Source organism: Squalius cephalus, assembly GCF_949319135.1.
Source record: "Squalius cephalus genome assembly, chromosome: 4".
Classification (NCBI taxonomy): Eukaryota; Metazoa; Chordata; class Actinopteri; order Cypriniformes; family Leuciscidae; genus Squalius; species Squalius cephalus.
In genome coordinates, this window is record NC_137125.1 from 37,943,509 (window position 1) to 37,963,812 (window position 20,304).

The 20,304-nt window shown below is 38.5% G+C and overlaps 1 protein-coding gene across 1 annotated transcript in view; it reads left to right on the forward strand.

Annotated features, from left to right (window-relative positions):
- LOC307156791 (thyrotropin-releasing hormone-degrading ectoenzyme-like) overlaps positions 1-18,570 on the forward strand; it is a 126,001-nt gene extending 107,431 nt beyond the window's left edge. The window contains exons 13-19 of the mRNA XM_079868335.1: positions 1,352-1,499; positions 3,316-3,413; positions 3,625-3,732; positions 7,431-7,598; positions 15,727-15,867; positions 16,113-16,194; positions 17,180-18,570. Of these exons, the coding sequence (XP_079724461.1) occupies positions 1,352-1,499; positions 3,316-3,413; positions 3,625-3,732; positions 7,431-7,598; positions 15,727-15,867; positions 16,113-16,194; positions 17,180-17,323 (889 nt within the window). The 3' untranslated portion in view covers positions 17,324-18,570. The remainder of the gene's footprint in view (positions 1-1,351; positions 1,500-3,315; positions 3,414-3,624; positions 3,733-7,430; positions 7,599-15,726; positions 15,868-16,112; positions 16,195-17,179) is intronic.
- The last annotated feature ends 1,734 nt before the right edge of the window (positions 18,571-20,304 follow it).

Here is a 20,304-nt window from a genome sequence, read left to right on the forward strand (position 1 = left end):
TCATAACTGTTTAATAATTAAAAATGAATTCATGCCTGAGGTTAACAGCTACTCAGCTTTGGTTTTGCACTGAATGTCAATTATTCCTGACTTTAAAATCTTAGATTTAGCTCGTTTTATGAATATTTTGGATGTTTTTGAACATCACTGAGCAAAGATATTACACTAATATACATTTTGATGACTCTCTTTCCTTCTGTAATCTATAACAGACTGTTCAAAGGAAGAAGAAGAAGATTCCTGATCTAAATTAGTCACAAACCTCTTTAAACACGTTGAGCTAAAATTCTTCGCAGTTAAACAGGATTCATTTACCTTTTTCCTTGATATCCTAACTTCACTTCGCCATGGAGATGTTGAAATAGGTTCTAATTTTTCACATCCTCAATTGTCTCCTGCTTATGTTATTGCAAATCAGTTTGTCTGGAAATCTTAAAAACCTCCTTGGTTAACAGTGGGTGTCTGTGAGTAACTGTGATTAATGTCCCAATTAAATGTGTGTTGGGTGAATCTGTCCTCTGGAATTTAATGAGTCCGTTTCCGAGTCTGATCACTTCCTTTTTCGCCTGACCTCTGATTCGGAGCGCTTATGTGCCCTGCATGAAATTATGAGAAATGAAGATTAATTTCCGCCATTATGAGTCAGAGTGAGGGCTTTAAGCTGGAACATAAATATGATCTCAACTAGATTCTACTTTTTCTGAGAGGTGCTCGCTTGTGTAAAACTCCTTGCTGTGATGCTTGGGTTTCCAAAACATTACGTGGTTGCTAAAGCGTTCTGAGCCTTATAGCAAAAACCAAAGCATTTTCAGATTTGTGAAGTCTTGTCTCTCTAGTGTTTTTGCTCTAAGGATATCGGCCACTTTTCTTTGTTTCCGCTCTCATGGGAAAGTTGTGGGAGTTTCTAAAAAGACTGAAGGGAAAGTCGGCAGATAACGTGAAACAAAAATAAATGGAGAAGCACCGATGTGTGGCCTAGAAACAGTCTCATTTGACTAGAGCCCAAGGTCCCGCTGAAATACATCTGGGATTTGATGTGCTCTTCTAAATGACGGTGGATATGTGCTGTTAATGCTCATGTCTGTGTTTTTCGAAAAGATCTTATGTTTTATGGATTTATGCAAATTGAACACGACTGTAGCCGAACAGGAGAAGCTGTTTTTTGGTTTTTTTTTACAGCACATTATGACTCCCCACGCAGAGCACAATGCCTGGCAGGTATTCTAAACGAATGATGATGAACAAAATGAACTGTTTGTAATCAAATGTTAACGATGTGTCTACCAAAGGGGAAATATTCTTCAAATGTGTTGCTAGTGTCTTATCCTCCTACTCTCTTTCTTCTCTCTAGAGCGGGGTATTTGCCCCAAAACGTCCCCCTGCAGATGATCTCATATTTGTCTCAGGAGAGCGAGTTTCTGCCCTGGCACGCTGCTAGTCGAGCTCTTTACCAGCTGGACAAACTCCTGGACCGCACTGAAGACCACAGCCTGTTCAGCGTGAGTCTGATCTCACATCAGTTTGGTGTGTGTTGGATTTTAACCTTGACTAGTGCAATAAGAAAGACACAGCTGATATCTAGCAGCACGTCTCAGGTGACTCGACAGATCGAACTTAAGACTTCCTCTGATCATTATTCCACAACAGTCCACAATGTTTCAGGCACAATGCCTGTTTTAGAAACAGTGAGATTTCCACCATCGTTTGTGTTTTAATGGCTATATGTTGAGAATAGCGAACTACCATATCATACTATTCTGCAGTAAACAGTATGCATGTTGTGAGGAGTGTGCAATAGAGCGCATGTGTGTGGAATCCCCAGATGAGCTTCTTCAAGTATATAATGAGGGCACTGTGTGAAATACTGTTTCCCACAATGCAGTGCACTTGACTCAATCTTCCATTTCCCGTGTGACGAATGAAACCTGCACAATATCAACTGTCATTTTTATCAGCTTCTTCTTGATACGTTATTTGATCAGAATGAGAAATGTAAATTTTTACAGAATAAGCACTATATATATATATATATAAAAAGATCTGTTTTTATAAATACTATGCAGTGTATAATGTGCAGTATGCTAGTATTTGATTCTGAACATCATGATGACAGAGTGAGACAGTCTCTCTGTTTCTCCGGCTTCTGTCTTACTTGTCCTCCTGCTTTCATATTCATTTATCACTTTGTTATTCAGAGTAGCATTCACACGCCTACCCACAATCCCTCAGTGCGCATGAGTCATTTCTGCCCCTCCTCTGTAATGGACGACCCTTTAGTGTCTGCAGTGAGTGTGTGATGAATTTAATAGTGTCTTCTCTCTGTAACTCACATTTATTGTGTTTACTGTGAGACAGAGCAGATGTTTAGCATGTAATGCAAGACAGGAAACAGCTGGAGCAAATTAGTCAGGTGCCTTCAAATCATGTGACCAGGTGTCTCAACCGTCAGTCCAAACCAGTGTGTGTGTGTGTGTGTGCGTGCTGCGTCACTAATTGTCAAACTGAGATTACTCTGTTGGCAGAACTATAACACATCACTCAATGTTTGTAACAGCTTGACAAACACACCTGATCATCTGTACGGTTCACCACATTATGGAAAACAATGTCCTCTACTGCTGTCCCAGTGTTTTACTGTATGTGCTTTTATCCGTGTAAGTGTGTGTGTGTGTTAAGAATTGAATTGCAGCATAGCAGGGTCTAATTGTGATCATTCACTCGTCTCAGTAAGAGGGCATGAAGGAGAGCAGTCATGCTAAATTAGCCATGACATCACCTGCTGTTACATTTCCCTCAACCGTACGGAGAGTCAAAACACACACACACATGCACACACACACACCGTGTATAAACTGTATAAACATTACAAAACAACACAATATATTCAGTTTGAATCAACATTCTCTCTTTTAACGAGGACTCAGCAGCTTCTGTTAGTCAAATACTGTACAATAATTTGTCCAGACAGTTATATATGTAAATATTCTAATATGTTTTAAAGCTGAAAGCTAGTTCATAAAATCTTAAACATTTCTGAATGACCCATTTTTTGCTGCTTAGTTTTCACAAATGGTCTGGATGTATTCGGGAGTGAGTTTTATACATTTACAAAGTACAAGTATGAGTACAACAACATACTGTTATTTCAAGGGAAATTTAAATCCTGGTCTCAACATGGCAACCACTGACTCATTTTCTGCCTCTTGTTTTGTTTTGCACTTCTGTTTGGTTTTGCTTAACTTGTGTTTTATTATATTTCTTGTATTGTTTTGCTTTAATTATTTCCTTTGCTTTATTTTTGGTTTTGTTCATCAGGACTATGTTCTAAGACAGGTGGAACCAAAGTATCACAAGCTGGGCTGGCCAAGCACTTCCCCTGACGGCTCCTTCATTCAGCCGGCTTATCAGGCCGAGTGAGTCTTGAGTTTCATCTTTCTTGAATTATGTATTACAGTTATAAACTTATATGTAGTCTAAGTAAGGACACCGACATTTTAAGTCAGACATTTTCCACCTCAGAGTTGAGAATGACATATATTTAATTTTTCATTTTTCCCTTTCCTCCATCTTTAACTTCCTGCTGCTGTTCTTCCCTGCTGGTATCCTTCCCTCTTTCCTCCTCAGAGAGTTGCAGAGAGAGGTGATCATGCTGGCCTGCAGTTTTGGAAGCAAACACTGTCACCGCCAAGCTGTGACTCTCATTTCAGACTGGATTTCCAGCAACAAGAACAGGTGAGCAAATTTACAGAGTGACAAACACATACTGTACCATAACAGCTTTTATTCAAGTCCAGTGATTCCTGTCTTGACACAAATCCAAACGTATAGACCCTTTTACAGTTGGTAAACATGGTATGAATATTTTCTAGAAATAAAAATTCCAGATACAGCATACTCATTTTTCATCGATTCTTGCACCCAACAGCACAACAAGATGACATTTAATAATAAAAATAATAATTTAAGCTCCTTATTATGTATCCGAATCTGTGCTGGTTTGTATTGGCCGCCTCCTGTTTTCCGTTTGTTTTGCCTCCAGCTAGCGCCGTGACGTAACTGTGACGTCGGCGCAAAAGGGGTCTATAGCTAAACGCCAAAATGAAGTTCAAGGTTTCAATTAATTCCTGTTTTGAGGTAGCTCTTCTGTAAACTTGTTCTCAAATTAGTTAGTGTAAACCATAGATTAAATCAGATAACTCAGATTCACTGAGTCGGCCCAACATACTAACAGTTAACAACTTGACTTGTTTTAAAAAATACCATTTAAATGTAAAAAAAAAACATTTAAATTTAAACCGCTGCATAAACATAGTCCTGCAGGAAACCTGGTGTTGCCTCAAATTAGCATTTGCTTTTCAACCTAAGAAAAAGTACATGAATAAAAAAAAAAAATCTTCATTGAGAAACCATACTTCAACAGTGACAGCCACAGTTGTCCTTTTCGATTTGGTCAAACGCACATTACATTTCTGCAATAATATCGAGGCACAGTGCTGGAAGGAGTGTGGTGTGTGTGGACACTTTGAGGTCTGATCAATATGTCCTGCTCCTCAACCCTCCCAATATTCATACAGTAGGAGCTTTATTCCAAGTGTCCATGGAAACACACAGTCTGATTTGTTTTCCCTGCTGCCCACAGCAATGTCCACATGCATGTATGCAGTATCACACTGTCAAACACACCAGCCCTCCAGCAGGCACTAATGACCATAATGGAGAACAAACAGGATTGTGTTTGTGTGTCTGAAGAAATGGTTTTACCATGCACAAGATATTGTGTTTGCCCAGTTTTTAGGAAAACATTTTTTGTCCTTGAGCCAAACAGTTGGCCGCACGCCTACAAACACATGAAAGACCACACACACAGTTCATCGCACATTCGCAACCTCAAATACATTGGATATTTGCTTGCTGACTTCACAATTGTGCCTTTAAATTGACAGATAGACCTTAAATACACACACGGATGCTTTATTACACATATAATGTGTCACAAATTGACATTGGCTTCACATAATGTGCTTTTAATGACTTGTTGAGGTCTCTAACATGACATGAGCTTCTCTGATAGCAGCAGATTGCTCTGTTTAAGAGCTTTTTTGCCTATATTCTTGCTTTCAACATGTGAAATACACACACAGTTGTATTCAGCCACTGTTTGACCTGCTCAGTCAAAGATTTTCCACTCTTTTGCCCTGAAACGGCTCAATTGCTCTGGCAGTGGCTCTGTAATTATTACCCCGTGGAGTCTAGTGTGAGGTTTCTGATCGTGTCTGAACTGACAGGAAGTCTCTGTACTGAACACAATCCCTCCTGATAGACGTATCATCATGTGGACAGCTTAGTTTAATTCTCTGACAGAGAGTTAGCTCATGAAAGGCACCTAACTTGCTTTAGTTTCTCGTGTACGACTGTCAAGTCAACAGATGAAAAGAAATTATTTCAGAAATGCATCTGCTAGAGTTTCTGCCTTTCTTCTCGACTGTTTTATGTTATTAGTTTTAGCATACTTTTGATACTATTATAATTTCGACTACTTTTGCTTAACTGTTCTTAATTGTTTTTCAAACTGTGCCTCTGTGATCTGCCAGATGTGTCCTTCATTGTCCTTTCTTCAAAAATGACCTCTAGTCCTGCTGGGATAATAAAAAGAATCTGTTCAGTTTGATATTCAGGGATAAGCAGCGCATAAAAGAGGAATGCGTTGACCTTTATGTCTTTTTATGGTTTAGGTGATGATAATGTCACAGAAAATGACCCAGCAGAGTTTATGAGCTGCAAAGAAAGGCTTCAGATCACTGTGAAGCCAAAGACAGACTCTGACAAAACCTCCTCATGTGCTTTATTGATTAAAAACAGGATACCACAGACTGACTAAACTGTTTTTACTGCAATGTTAGTCTTTGTTTGAAATAATAAAGGCTCACATATTGTACATTGTTCTAAAAACAAAATCATCTCACAGACATAGAATCTTCACAGAATTTCATAACCACCTTTTATTATAGATGTGTTATCTCCACACAGCCAAATATTAGACCAAGTCAAACCATTAAATTCATGTTATAATATTAGAAGTAAAAACAAGATATATGGCTTGTGTTCTCTCCGATTTTTATTCTGAAAATACCTTATAAAATTCATGAATTTTCCAGATATAATGGCAGCTAACGGAACGGCACAAATATTATTGTTTGACTGCGTTTCTGAATTCGCTTAGACTTTCTGTCAGTGGCAGTCATAAATAAGACATCACCTTCACAGGTGTGGAAATTTCAGTCTATACGCTCCAATTGGATGTGACATGATTTTATATCTTACTGAATGTGCCGTTCTCTGTATTGCTACATTGAAAACTCCCAGAGGCTCCGACGGCTCATCCAGAATCAGCAGGTCTTTATTGCGCTTTGTTTGAGCAAATCAAAAGTTCAGTCACTGTATCGCTACAGCTCCTCCAGAGGTTTAATATTATTTCTTCTTCCTGTACGAATATTACATGCATCATCTCACAGCCTGAGAGACTTTCCTTTCTGAGTTCTTCTGCTGTAGACTGTTATTCTTTTCTGAGATTTATAACCAGATGATATTATGGGTCCATTCAGAGGTCATACTTATAACCTGTATATATTGCATTGTGACTCACTTTGGGCAGCCTGCAGTGATGATTCGGGTCAAATTTTAATGACTTTAAATGTGACTTCAAAAAAAGATTTTGAAAAATATGCTTGGCTTTATATATATATAAATGTGTTATACTGTATATATATTGCTGTGACAATGTTCAAAGTGATTCAAAATGATTGCAGACAGCAGAATGCCGCTTGAACAATTGACATTTAGACAATAAGACAAAAGATAGAAACAGAAAAACAAAGCTAAACTTTTCACACAAGCATAAAAAATAACACATGCAAGAAATACACTCACACTGTTTTTCATTGACTCTTCTGGAGGTGAAACGTTGACTTGTGACTTGTTATCTTTGAACAACCCTGAGGAATTTCTGAAACTTCTGCTGTGAAAAAAAAAAAAACTCTCTTCAGGGAAATTTAAACAAGAATTAGGTGTGAACACAATGTGATCTAATGGCGTGTGAATCTAAAATAACTAAAATATCTAAAATAACCCTCAGTAAATCTTTAATGAGCAAACTTTGTCACAGTGAGGGATGCTTATGACCTGCAGCATTCAGTGTGCATATATGCTAATCAATACATCACAATTTTTCACTCAAGTCAATATTTGTATTTATGTGACATAAAATAGTAAATCTATATTTTTGGCTACATCAATACAGTTGTAAATGTTAATTGTATTTATATGCTAACTTTAGCATTTACTAGCTTTGAATGTTTACCTCAAAATATCCAACCATGAATGTGAATTCAGCTTGTGACTTCAATCAGATATTTCAATCTTCTGTCCCACAGGATTCCACCTAATGTGCGGGACATTGTGTACTGCACAGGCGTGTCTCTGATGGATGAGGACGTGTGGGAGTTTATCTGGATGAAGTTTCATTCCTCTACAGCCATCTCTGAGAAGAAGGTTCTTCTGGAGGCCTTGACCTGCAGTGGCAACGTCTTCTTGCTCAACAGGTCAATCGACACTCTTACCAACTCATTGACAATAAGATGATGAGGCAAAGAAATTCAAATAAGTTACCGGAGCATAACACATTGCTCAATCAGTCTTAGCGGGAAGGTTTAGCATCTAAAACAAATCTTCCAAATTGCCATTCTATTGATAGCAAGAAGTATCTGTAAGTCTCTGGAGGATGTACGGCACTCCTCTGACTATAACTCTGTTTGTAGTCTGCTGTACCTCATGAAGTAATCCGATTCAATCCCTTCCACCACATCATGTCGCTCACACCAGCAGAGCTGCACTCACTCCTCTGACAGGGCTGTAAAAACAATGGCTGCCGTAGGGGCTTTTCCCACAAGTCTCCATGGCGCCTTAAATCCTCTCCCGATTCAATAGTTGGATGAGGACGGTGACGGATTACACTCTGTCCAGCCCAGACGAGGATCTCACAGCCCACACATATTTTGAAGCAGTTCTCTTGGGATTTACTGTGGGTTTGACATCTCCATTTATTCAGTTGCATTTGGTCGTTGTTTTATAGATGATATGAGAGAAAGAAACTTGCCCATATAAAGAGACCCACTCTGACCCCTCTCTGCAGTGAGTGTTCAGCACTATACAGACTGATTCCTGTGGGAATCTTCTGTGTGAGTCGGTTGAGAGGTGGTTTTCCTCTCTAAAAAGATAAAATAGCACCGCACTTAGGAAGCACTGTATTTTTGTGCTCTACATCCAGGCATCTGTATCATTATGTTATAATACTATTCATCACATTAAATTCAGCAAGGAACCTTTTCTTTTTTTTTTTTTTATTGTGGTAATTGCATTCTTTGAAGGTAAAATCAATGAGTTTTACAAGCTCTCAGTGATCCATGACTCGGGTGTCATAGATAGTACACCTAGATACAACATCTAAAAGTCAGGCAGCTGAACCATGAATACAAAATCCTCTGCAGGAACCTCCAGCATTCTCCTACAATACAAACTCTTGAAGGCCACGTGCTTCTGATGGTAACTTATCAAGTAGTATTGTATGTGTTTCTGGATCAACATTCCTTTCAACCAACATGATTGTAGGGTTCGGTTTAGATTTTTAGAAATACAGGGGTTGGACAATGAAACTGAAACACTGGCCAATATAGTGTTGGAGGTTTTTTATGCCTGTATATGTGTAGCCTGGTGGGCAATCTTCTCTGATTTTACAATCCATCAGCAAGAGCAGAGTGTGAAGTAGGAATTATAGAGCAAAAGCACAGCTGTACATAAAATATTGCAATTCACACAACATAATGGGAGATATTTCAGAGTTCAAGAGAGGACAAATTGTTGGTGCGCATCTCGCTGGCACATCTGTGACCAGGACAGCAAGTCTTTGTGGTGTGTTGAGAGCCACAGTATCAAGGGTAATGCCGGCACACCACCACGAAGAACAAACCACATCCAACAGGAGTAACTGAGTAGTGCAAGAGGAAGCTGTCTGAATAGGATGTTCAGGATCTGATCCAGATTTTCCCCCCCAAAAAAATCATAAATAGATGCCCAACTTAATGCAGAATCAAATGTGCACCTCAACTCTCCTGTTTCTACCAAAACTGTTCTTCAGGGGGTTGGGGTTGTAAGGGAAACAGGTCAATTTAGCTCTAAGGGAATTATTAATTATAAGGAATTTTGAAAGAATCCCTTATTCTATTGCCAAACAAATTAGTCGTCCAGCGCTCAGTTAAACGGTCCATAACTATCAACTATCAAGCGGATATTAATATCCAAATTAAAGTGAATTATAGTGAAAACACTATTTATTAGCAAGGTAACAAGATCAGCTAGCCTGGCAAGCCAGACCCACATCAAGATGTTGGGTCTGGGAACACACCATTGGCAGGGCTCAATCCGAGGGGCGAGATAAACTGTTGTCTTTCAAATTCCCTCTGCACGCAATTGGATAGCGCTACAACCAACCAGAGCGTTTTCCCACCAGCGGAGCTAGTTGATAGATTAAACAACTCCGAACACATCTTCCTTTTTTAAGAATGACTTAAGTGCCGTTCTTTATTCTTTTCTCAAAGAAAAGCTTAACTCCAAGTCCTCCAGAGTCGCGGCCAAAGCCGATTCGAAAGACCGCTGTTCGTCAGCAGCAGCCGCCATTCTTTGTTTTCAAGTAGCAGGGAACCGTCGCAACTCTGTCGTCATTATGTTAAGCCCGCCCGCCGACTCTATACACGATGTGATTGACCTGACTAGAGTTTGGTTTTTCCAGCTCGAAAGCCAACAGAGAGTTGCTAGACCACCCTGGCTGCAAAATAAAATTGACTGCCGCTAGGGTGCGTCTAGATTTCTAGGCTAAAGATCAGCAGTTTAAGACATTAAATTCATAAGCACATAACACAAGAACACTTCTCTTTGAATACAAACAAGAATTTATTGATTATTCTAACACTTAAAATTTATATCTAACACATAAACGCACACATTCACACGAGTTGCAGAAAGAAAGAAAGTGAGGAAATAATGGGTTTTAAGAGTGAAATAATGAAATCCCAAGTTTCTAGCAATAAATGCACTTTGTAAAACCTGACCTGAACGAATCATCAGTCATTAATTTAACCCTTCTATCGTTTCTTAGGCGGGGTTATGAAATTTGATATCAATGCAGCAGTTCAGCTAGACTCTAGAGGCATTGCTTGAGTTTGTTGTTTGTGTCTGAATGGGGATCCGGAAGGCATGGTTCCCTGCATAGTTTCCCCAGTTCGTTGAATCGCTGGAGGTCTTTCGTGTCTGGAGTGGCGTCTTGGGAGGCCAATCATGTTGGTGTGCTTGCGGGTGATTGGATGAATGGAGTCTTTCTCATGGCAGAAGTTTGAAGTTTGAGCAAAGCGGCAAAATTTAACTTGGAACACAAGACTCTAAACAGAAAGAAAAGTAAATGAGATGAGAGTAGTAAGATGGCTTGCATGAAGCTGTTCGTTCTTGACCCATTTTCATCTCCAAAATCTGTCTGACGCTTTGTTCGTGTCCTGAGATTTTAACCTGAGGTGTCTGTCCAGCCTCCAGAGGAGTTCTGACCAATTATACCTCATCTTTAGCTTGTGGTGTGACTTTTTATCCTCCTCTCACATGAATTACGTTATCTGATTAGTCACATGGTGTCTTTACTTTCCCGCTCTACCAGAGTACAATTTAGACATGATTTCTATAATAAGAATACAATACATTTTACACAGATTTCATTCATGCCATCTTTTGAGTTATGAGCAGACATTTACGCTGATACCAAGCAAGACACATTTTCAATCAACCATTCAATAGTTATAACAATTGCATGACTTATGTGTGATCTAAGCATAATAGTCACATATATAGGTTGTAGATATAATGTAGAATTATGCAGTTGAACAATTTTTGATTATAAGTCCGTCTAGCATTGTTTTGGAACGATCTGATGCACTTTAAATGCAAAAACAGTCCATGTGGGTTTTTTTTTTTTTTTTTTTTTTTGTGGATTTCAATCCTGTTTTTAAGAGGTCACTCAGAGGTCTTTAAAACGAAGAAGGTCTGTTTTGCATCTCTGTCTTGGGAGAGTCAAGATGTGCCATCTCTAAACTAGACATCTTCAGTGAGTTGGGACCATAATCCTACAAATGTTCATTGTTTTAAAGCTGTGGAGTTCGTTAGTTAGCTCAGACTGGATGGCGCCCACTTTAATTATAAAAGTGGGCGCCATAGTATAGTGCTGAACAATGGTCCTTTATTGTTAATTAATTGATAATTGGTGTCCACCAGCATCACATATTAAACTTGCCACTGTTCTGCAAGAGGAATAGCTCAAAATCCCTCTTACCACTTGACTTGTATCTGTTTGAATGAATCATCTCTGTCTCTCAGTTCCTACAGGGTAAATATTGTGGTGGTATTATGGTTGGGCTGCTATAGCCAAACCTTTGGTCACTCGTACCAATACCAAATGTTCAATGGTGCCAGCGGTGGAAATCTTGGCCTGTGGAAAATTTTAAACATGTGTTGTTCTCTGAGTCCACCTTCACTGTCTTTCCCACATCTGAGTGAGTTAAGATGTAGAGATTCCCCCAAAAATCTTAACACCCAGACTGTTACATGCCCAGAGTAAAGCACAGGCTGGATCAGAGATAGTTTGGGCTGCAATATCATGGCATTCCCTAGGCCCACTACTTGTGCTAGATGGGTGCGTCACTGCCGAGGTCTACCAAACCATTGCACCCAATGCTTCCAACATTGCATCCTGAAGGTGGGGCCGTGTATCAGCATGATGATGCACAAATACACACAGCAAGACTTGTGACAGAATGGTCTGATGAACATGAAAGTGGAGTTGAACATCTCCCATGGCCTGCACAGTCACAAGATCTGAATATTATTGAGCCACTTTGGGGTATTTTGGATAAGCAAGTCAGGAAACTTGTCCACCAGCATCACATATTGAACTGGCCACTGTTCTGCAAGAGGGATAGCTCAAAATCCCTCTTACCACTTGACTTGTATCTGTCATTCTCAAGATGAATTTATGTATTAGCCACAACAGGAGGCCACACACCAAATTAACAAATTATTGTGGTCTAAAACCAGGTTTCTGTTTCATTGTTTCATTGTCCACCCCCTGAGTACTTGGGGTTGACAATGAAGCTTTAAATATAATGCTCTCTTCCTTCTGATTTAGTGGTAGTTATTGACAGTGTTGTAGAGACCAGCTCATTGAAGTCCGGGTCAAGTTGAATCAAGACTGAGACCAGAAGAGGGTCGAGTTTGAGTCAAGACTGAGACCAGAAGAGGTCTGAGTCAAGACTGAGTCTACATGCTCCTGAATCAATGTTTGGCCTTGGACTTGGACCAATAAAAATATGGTCTTTTGATGGACTCAGGAGCATGTGGACTCAGTCTCGAGCTTGACCATCCTCTACTCTTGTTCCTGGCTTACATTAGGTTGGCTTAACACCAACAATGGTTATTGGTAAGGGTTAAATTTGGTTAGGACTATTGTTTTTTCTTTTTGTTTTTTTAATTGTAAATCCTGTTCCAAGACCCAGGAACACATCCTAACTGGCAAAATCACCTATAATTTTTTTTTCTAGGTGACTGAAACATACATTATGGCCATTAGCTGGTTCAACCTTGTTTAGGTGGTTGGTCAGCTGGACCAGCAGTCAGTGAGGCAAAGGTCAACCTGGTTAGAGCTGCCAAACCATCTTGGCTGGTAGTTTGGATCTAATGTGGCTAACCATATTCTAAAACACATGTTGGAAGAGTAGACTAGCTTAACTTTTTTGAGAAATGTGCATACAAATGCCAAGAAACCTTTTTCCACACCACACAACAATGATGTGGGGTGAGAGCAGCGGTAGTGAGGAAAAAACTGTAGCAACACTCACATGCTAATTAGAAACTGGCACCTATTGCTACAATGCATGGTGTAGGCATGATGTGTGAAGAATCTGTAACTGAATTTTTTACTGTTGATATCTGGAGCTCTACACTTATTTTTTTCTTCCATTTAATGATTTCCCATGAAATAAAGATGTTTGGCATCTCTGTTCAATGTGATGGTAATGCCTCATTCATTGTTGCCTAGAGATGATTTAGTGTTGCTTTATGTGCTTCAAATATCTTTCATTAACAAGATTTGTTTTAGTGCCACATAATGAAGATCTAATTATGTATTAAACTTCAGAAGTAAATGAAGTCCAATAAGGAAGCGTCAAAAATCTTCCGTTTTATAAGCTAATGTCAATGTACAACATCTCTTAGTGTGGATAAATTAACATGTAACCACTCTACCAGCCCTAATATGCCCAATTGGATTTGTGTCTGAATATCCATGACTTTATACCTGGCTACCTGAACAGTGTGACTTTGGAAAGATCAGATGTTCCTCAACAGCACTATCATGATTCAAATGTGCAAATGTCTGACTACTTCCCTCAAATGAAGTCTCAAATGAGTGATTCCTTAAACCCTGATTAAAAAGTCTACGTCTAACTTACTCACTTAATGGTGATTCTCCTTTAAAAAGCCATTTAAGTATAAAACTACACATTCTCAGGAACATGTCTTTTTTTGAAGTGATGCTGGTGGCGTTTACATTCAGAGCCCCTCAGGGCTGAAATATTTACATTTACATTTAATCATTTAGCAGACACTTTTATCCAAAGCGACTTACAAATGAAGAGAGCAATAGAAGCAGTCTAATCAACAATAGGGCAACAATATAGAAATGTTGTGACCAGTTTCAGCTAGAACAGCGCAGCACACATAGCAATGATTTTTTTATATTATAGATATAGAATAGTAAGTATTATTGAGTCAAATGCTGGCGAAAGAGATGCGTCTTTAGTAGATTCTTGAAGATGGCTAAAGACTCAGCAGCTCGGGTTGAGATAGGCAGGTCATTCCACCAGCTTGGAACAGTCAAGGTAAAATATTTCATGACTACTGCAGCATTCAGACGTCCACCTTTGCTCTAGTGTTGGATTTAAAAGACAGGACCTCTAGCAGCAGTTCACTGATTTTAGACACACTTAAATTTCACACAACATGCACAAGCAAAGCCCCCCGTCTCAGATGAGCTGTGTGTGAGAATGTGTGTGTTTGTGATATTTAATCTACCGCAGAGAAAACTGGCCTGTGTTTGGAGTGAGCTAGTAAACGTGCTTCAATCACTGAGTCTGAAGGATGGGGTGTATGGACTCTGTTTAGTATTGATTTCTATGGCATGAAGTAAATTGTATCCCCCTCCTCCATTATTAGTTTTTTGGATGACGTGTGTTGTGATCTAGTGGGCTGAATACAATTTTTCCCCGCTACTGGAATTTGTGTGTGTGTATGTGTGCGTGTGTGTGTGTGTGTTTGCTGATCTCACCTCTGCTCTGACTGCTAAACTAGAGATGTTGTGCAGCCTTAGAGACTGAATGAAAATAGCGTAGCGTACTGCTTACTGAATACTGTGAACTGTCTACAGTATAGAATTTTTTTTTTTAAATAATGTAAAATATTGTAAATTATGGCACGTCCTGATTTTGCAGAGTTAGGCTTGTTCCTGGGTCAACATATTCAGTTGATCTGATCATGGAACAACATTCCTGTTTGAAAATTAAATCCTAACCATATCCTCACCCCTAAACCTAACCCTACGCATAAGTTATCCCTAAAATCATAGGAAACTGACAGGTGAATAACACTGATGTAGAAGCACCTACATGTAACCCTTGTTCCTCAAATCTGATTGGTTGATTGGAATGTGTTTCCAGGATCAACAAAGATGTATAAACACTAGGAATGGATGGTTAGTTCAAGCTCATTGCATTGTGGGATACAGTATTACACATAGTGTGCTCTGGTTGTATACTGTATTTCGGTAAATGTAGGTATCCTTCACATATAGAAAATGTTCATGCTGTGCACAGTGTACATACTGTATACTCAAGACAGTAGTATGCTAAAATAAACATGCTGATCTGAACTTAAAAAAGTGATTGTAGAATTAGCACAGCAAAGAAACTCTTCTGAAAGCGTTCACACTTGTCCACAGAGGAAGCAGGATGTCACGTTTGCGAGCTGTGAAGCTGCCGTCCACACACAGATGTGTTTGTCACCGTGGTGATAATCTCCAGGGTGTTTGTGAAAAGGTTCCACAAATGACTTGAAGACGAAAGAAAGTCAAAAGCCCAAAAGAGCAGTTGAACTGAAATAACAAACCAAATCATATCAAGCAATTACCCCTCTTGTTATTGCAAATTGAAAACTTGTGCACCGTGGAAGCGTCTTTATGTGTAACACCTTATTTCCTATTTCTTTTTTCATCTACTTGACATTTTGCACCAATTTGAATCGAATGGGTCTATCTGCATTTGATTTGGACTTCTCAGGTTAATTACTTTTTGAAGATGCTGACTCACAGTATTGAGAACATATTTGAGTAATTGTGTTTCGCCAGGCCTGTCAGTGGCTGTCTTTAATGAAAACGTGGGAAGAATAATGTGTTTTGTATCTCAGATTTACCGGAGCTTAAAACTAGCATAGAAATGATAGCAAAATTAATTACGAATTGCAAAATTAGTCAAGATCACAAATATGATAACTAACTAAGGAAACTCTCATTTATTGTGTTGTCCACAGGCTCCTGAATCTGTCCCTCACCTCTGACCTGGTGCCGGATCAGGACGTGATCGATGTCATCATACATGTGGGCCGCAATCCGCTGGGAAGACATCTAGCATGGAGATTTTTCCGTGAGAAGTGGGACATATTGAATTCCAGGTGAATGTAGCTTCATTCATCTCTGTTTATCAGTGACTTTAACCTTCCTCTCAGTCCCTGAGATGAATTTTACATTCGCACACTCATAAGATATTTATTAGTGAATGTTATTTCTTGTTTGTGGTTGGAGGACCAGAGAGCATTATGGGAAATATCAGTTGGTGTTTGTTTGCTACTGAGCTCATTAAAATGGTGCTCCAGTGTTTTTAATGACAGAGCTTGAACTCCATGTCTCTCATTCGCAGGTATGGAGAAGCTTTATTTATGAACTCAAAATTAATCAGCGGCGTGACGGAGTTTCTCAACACTGAGGCCGAGTTGAATGAGGTGAGTCTGGATTTATACACCACCCTGAGTCTTATACACCTCCATTCAATCTAAAGCACTAATGAACTATTGACCAATCTTCGTGGAACATTAATACTTACAAGAAACGTTGGTCAGCAAAATTCTTGAGATGGAGAAAATGAGTAAAAGTAAACTTTGAAGCCTGCAGAAATGTGCTCTGGTCTGTTTCATTGGGTTATTTCCTCAATGTAACTGCTTAACCATATTACAGGAAATGGAACGTATATTCACTTATTCAAATTCATTCAGCTTCAGTCCCAGAGGACACAGACTGCTGATGCTTCTCACTGCAGCGCAGCACTTTCTCATCCAGCTGACTTCGCCTTCCACATTTTATCATTCACACAGCGATAATACGAACCCCCTCAGTGTTTTCTTAAACAGAGCATTAGCATACTGTCATTGACAATCAGCTGCTGCCAGAGCACTTCATCCACAGATTCACCATTAGGTCAGTGATACTTTGAACGCTGTAGGTTTCAATTGATTGTTTTGTTTCTTTTCAACGAACAGCAATTTTGAAATAAATCGAGACCAAATTAGCAGCTTAAATACTGAATCCCAGCGCATGTTCGTTCATGTCGATCTCATGACCTCAGGAAGTGGGAATCGTTTTCGTAACGTGTTATTTGGTAAATAGAGATTTTTAATGAGATTTTCATGATTGTAATTGATGTTAGAGGCTCTTTTTTTTTTTGACAGACACCCAAGTGTCTTTCTCTTCCACAAAAACAACACAGATAATTCTGTTTACTTCAAATCCATTCCCACTGCTCATTATCATAAACATCACTGTTATCTGCTAAATTACATGTCAGGCATTTGCATGTAAATGCGTCGTATATTCTGACGCTGTTTAACTATCAGAGATGAAGGTGCCACTTACTCACAAAACTCTCTATATCTGATCCATCAGATACAATACGATTATCATGTTAATGAAAACTGTTTATCTTCTCCTCAGCTGAAAGAGTTCATCCTGACCAGCGGGGGAGAGTCGGCACCTGCGTTCGCTCGAGCCGTTGAGATCGTTCAAGCTAATGTAAAGTGGCACATCCTGTTCCAGCAGCAGTTTTACCGATGGCTGCGAAAAGCTCCTGACGGTTAACACAACATTAAGCATGGAGCGATCTATTAGCATGAAACGTCTATCAGACATGTCGTGGCCAGTGACGTGGGGACACCTGCGTGATATTAAAAATAACTTTTATGGACTTTGAGAAGCAGCAACTTTTATTTCTCCTTTGAAACAACAAGGCAATGACTGTCCAAGACAAGTTCCCAGAGAACAACAGTGCCGCCCTGCTGGCCAAACACACTTACTACACCAATAGAAGAGATAGTAAAAGGGGGAGGAGATGGACAACTTGTAGAAAATAAATGGAAGAAATTGCGACACTGAATATGGTAACAGAAAGACTGGAAGTTCCACTTTTATTTTGAAAAGAGCCAGCTGGGCTTCTTTTTACTCTAGAACGAGCATGTGCATTGGATGGATCAGGCTGGGGGGAAAAAAGTTTTTAACGTGATTTGAGTTAAAGAGGCAAATGTGTGATCCTGCTTTAGTCCAGTTTTATTCATAATGTGAAATACGAGTTATTCGTGAAACAATCTTGGCAGTTTGAAAATTTCAGGCAGTTTCAGGAGCGGCGCTTGTGTGTTTATAACCTACAAAAGAAAGAAAAGGGCCTTAAAAGGACTTTGTCTACACTCACTACATTCTCTCCCCAAAGACTGCTGCTGTTCTCAGATGGAACAAAGACTCTTTTTAAAGTTGAAATTTCAGCAAAAAGCTGCTCTTTGCTTTTCTTGCACAATCACACCATTTTATTGACTTACATTTTTTACAATATCAAATGAGGCCATATCTACCTTCATTAAAACAGTCAAATAAAGATAACTGCAGCTCGCTCGCGGATCCATCATTTATCTTGGACAAACACGGGCTTGTCTGATCAAGGGTCAGTGCTAATTAAGGAATTCTTAAAGGTGCCTATATTTGGTTTCTGTGGTCAGTAGTGGATTGAAGTTGAGTTTATACAGTGGAGATTCTAAAATGTTGACACAAGATGATTATATAACTTGAAGAATATGCATATATATGTATGTATGTTCATCTGTATATATTTATACAAAGTTAAATTACATATGGGTCAAAGATGTGGCGCTCTTTTTTTTTCTGGAGTATTCTGGAATTAAAGGGATTGTTCATCCAGAAATTCTGTCATCATTTACTTACTCTCATGCCATTCCAAACTCATAAAACTTTAATCTTCAGAATACAGATGAAGATATTTTAAGTAGTCTCATGATTTTTGTCTCACACAACCATAGTACATAGAGGCATTGCAAAAAAATCATTCATATGAATTGAGCAGTTTCTTCCTCTTCTTCTGAAGAGACACGATCACTTTACAGTGCTATGCATAAGTTTAGACACCCATGCTAAAGTTGACTAAAAAGAGGAATAAAAAATCATCTTTTGGAAATTGAACTTAATGCCTTAATTAAAAAAAATTGGAAAAATCCAACCTTTAAGGACACCAATTTTCTTTGTGAATGAATAATGTATCGTAAATAAATAAATGTTCTTCCTTATGTTCATCCCTATGTGATGATGTGGGGCTATTTTAATTCCAAAGGCCAAGGGAACTTTATCAGGATGCATAGTATCCTGGATCCATGAAGTAACTGGCCTTTAAAAATAAAAATCTGCCTGCCTCTATGGGAATTTAACATAGGGGTGTCCAGACTTATGCACCCTGTATTTTAAGGAAGAACATTTATTTATTTACGATACATTATTCATTCACAAAGAAAATTGGTGTCCTTAAAGGTTGGATTTTTCCTATTTTTTTAAATTAAGGCATTAAGTTCAATTTCCAAAAGATGATTTTTTATTCCTCTTTTTAGTCAACTTTAACATGGGTGTCTAAACTTATGCATAGCACTGTATATGATAGACATATTGTAACCTTTTATTCACATATAAACTTTGATCAATGCACATACATTCATCAAATATGGTAAACATGGACGCTCAATCATGTTTTCTTGATTTACAAGAACAAACCTCACTGGTTTTCGCACATCAACAAGCACAGTTGTGTAAATGATGACCATTTTAACTTTTGGATGAACTATCCCTTTAAGTTAATCCAAAGTGTATTGATGCAATTCATACAGACAATGAGCAGAATACTGAACTATTAGGATAAAAGTGTTCAAGTTCTATTTTTTTTTTTATTTTTTTTATTTTTTTTTTTGTGAATATTAAAATAAAACATGTCAGGGTGGTGTAACCAGTGAATGACTGAAATTATTGTAAAATGTTTTACCATGATAATTATTATTTTTTTATTTAAGAAAAAAAAAGTATTAATATTTGGAAAATCTTTTATCTGCCAAGTATTAATATTTGGAAAACCTTTTATCTGCCAGATCACTGCAGTACATGTTAGTGCAGATTTTCAAATGAAATGGTATAACCTCAAATAATGATATATACCATGTATATATAAGGTGTAATTTTTTTTTATTCGCTTATAAACAACGAGATGGAGCATGTTTATTTACAAAACAAAGAAGGTAAACCAAGATGTCACAATAATCCACAAGGTAAAGTTAAACACTAATGTAACAGCTTTGTATATTATACACAATGACCGACAAACTGAGGGGCTGTTTACACTACACCGTTTTCAACTAAAAATGGACAACTTTATGGAAAAAATAAAGCGGAAAACGGCAAAAGCATTTTGGGGGCCTGAAAACACAAACTTTTGAAAGCGTATTTGAGAACAATACCTTTATCGTCTCCGTGTAAACTACAAAAACGTGAATTTGTGAAAACGGTGATGCCATGCCATTGTGTATTACGTGTTGCAGTCTAAAGGCGCATTTTTTTCTTTACAAAGTGACATCGCCAGCTACTGGCCTGCCGTGAATAATACAGCGTTTTTAGTCACTTTCATTTGAACGGGGATCATTTTGACAAAATTTTCATCTGTATGCAAAAAACGCAAAAGAAAAAACAAATCGGCAATATGTGGTTACACCACTTGACATTTTTAGAGTCATTTAATTAAA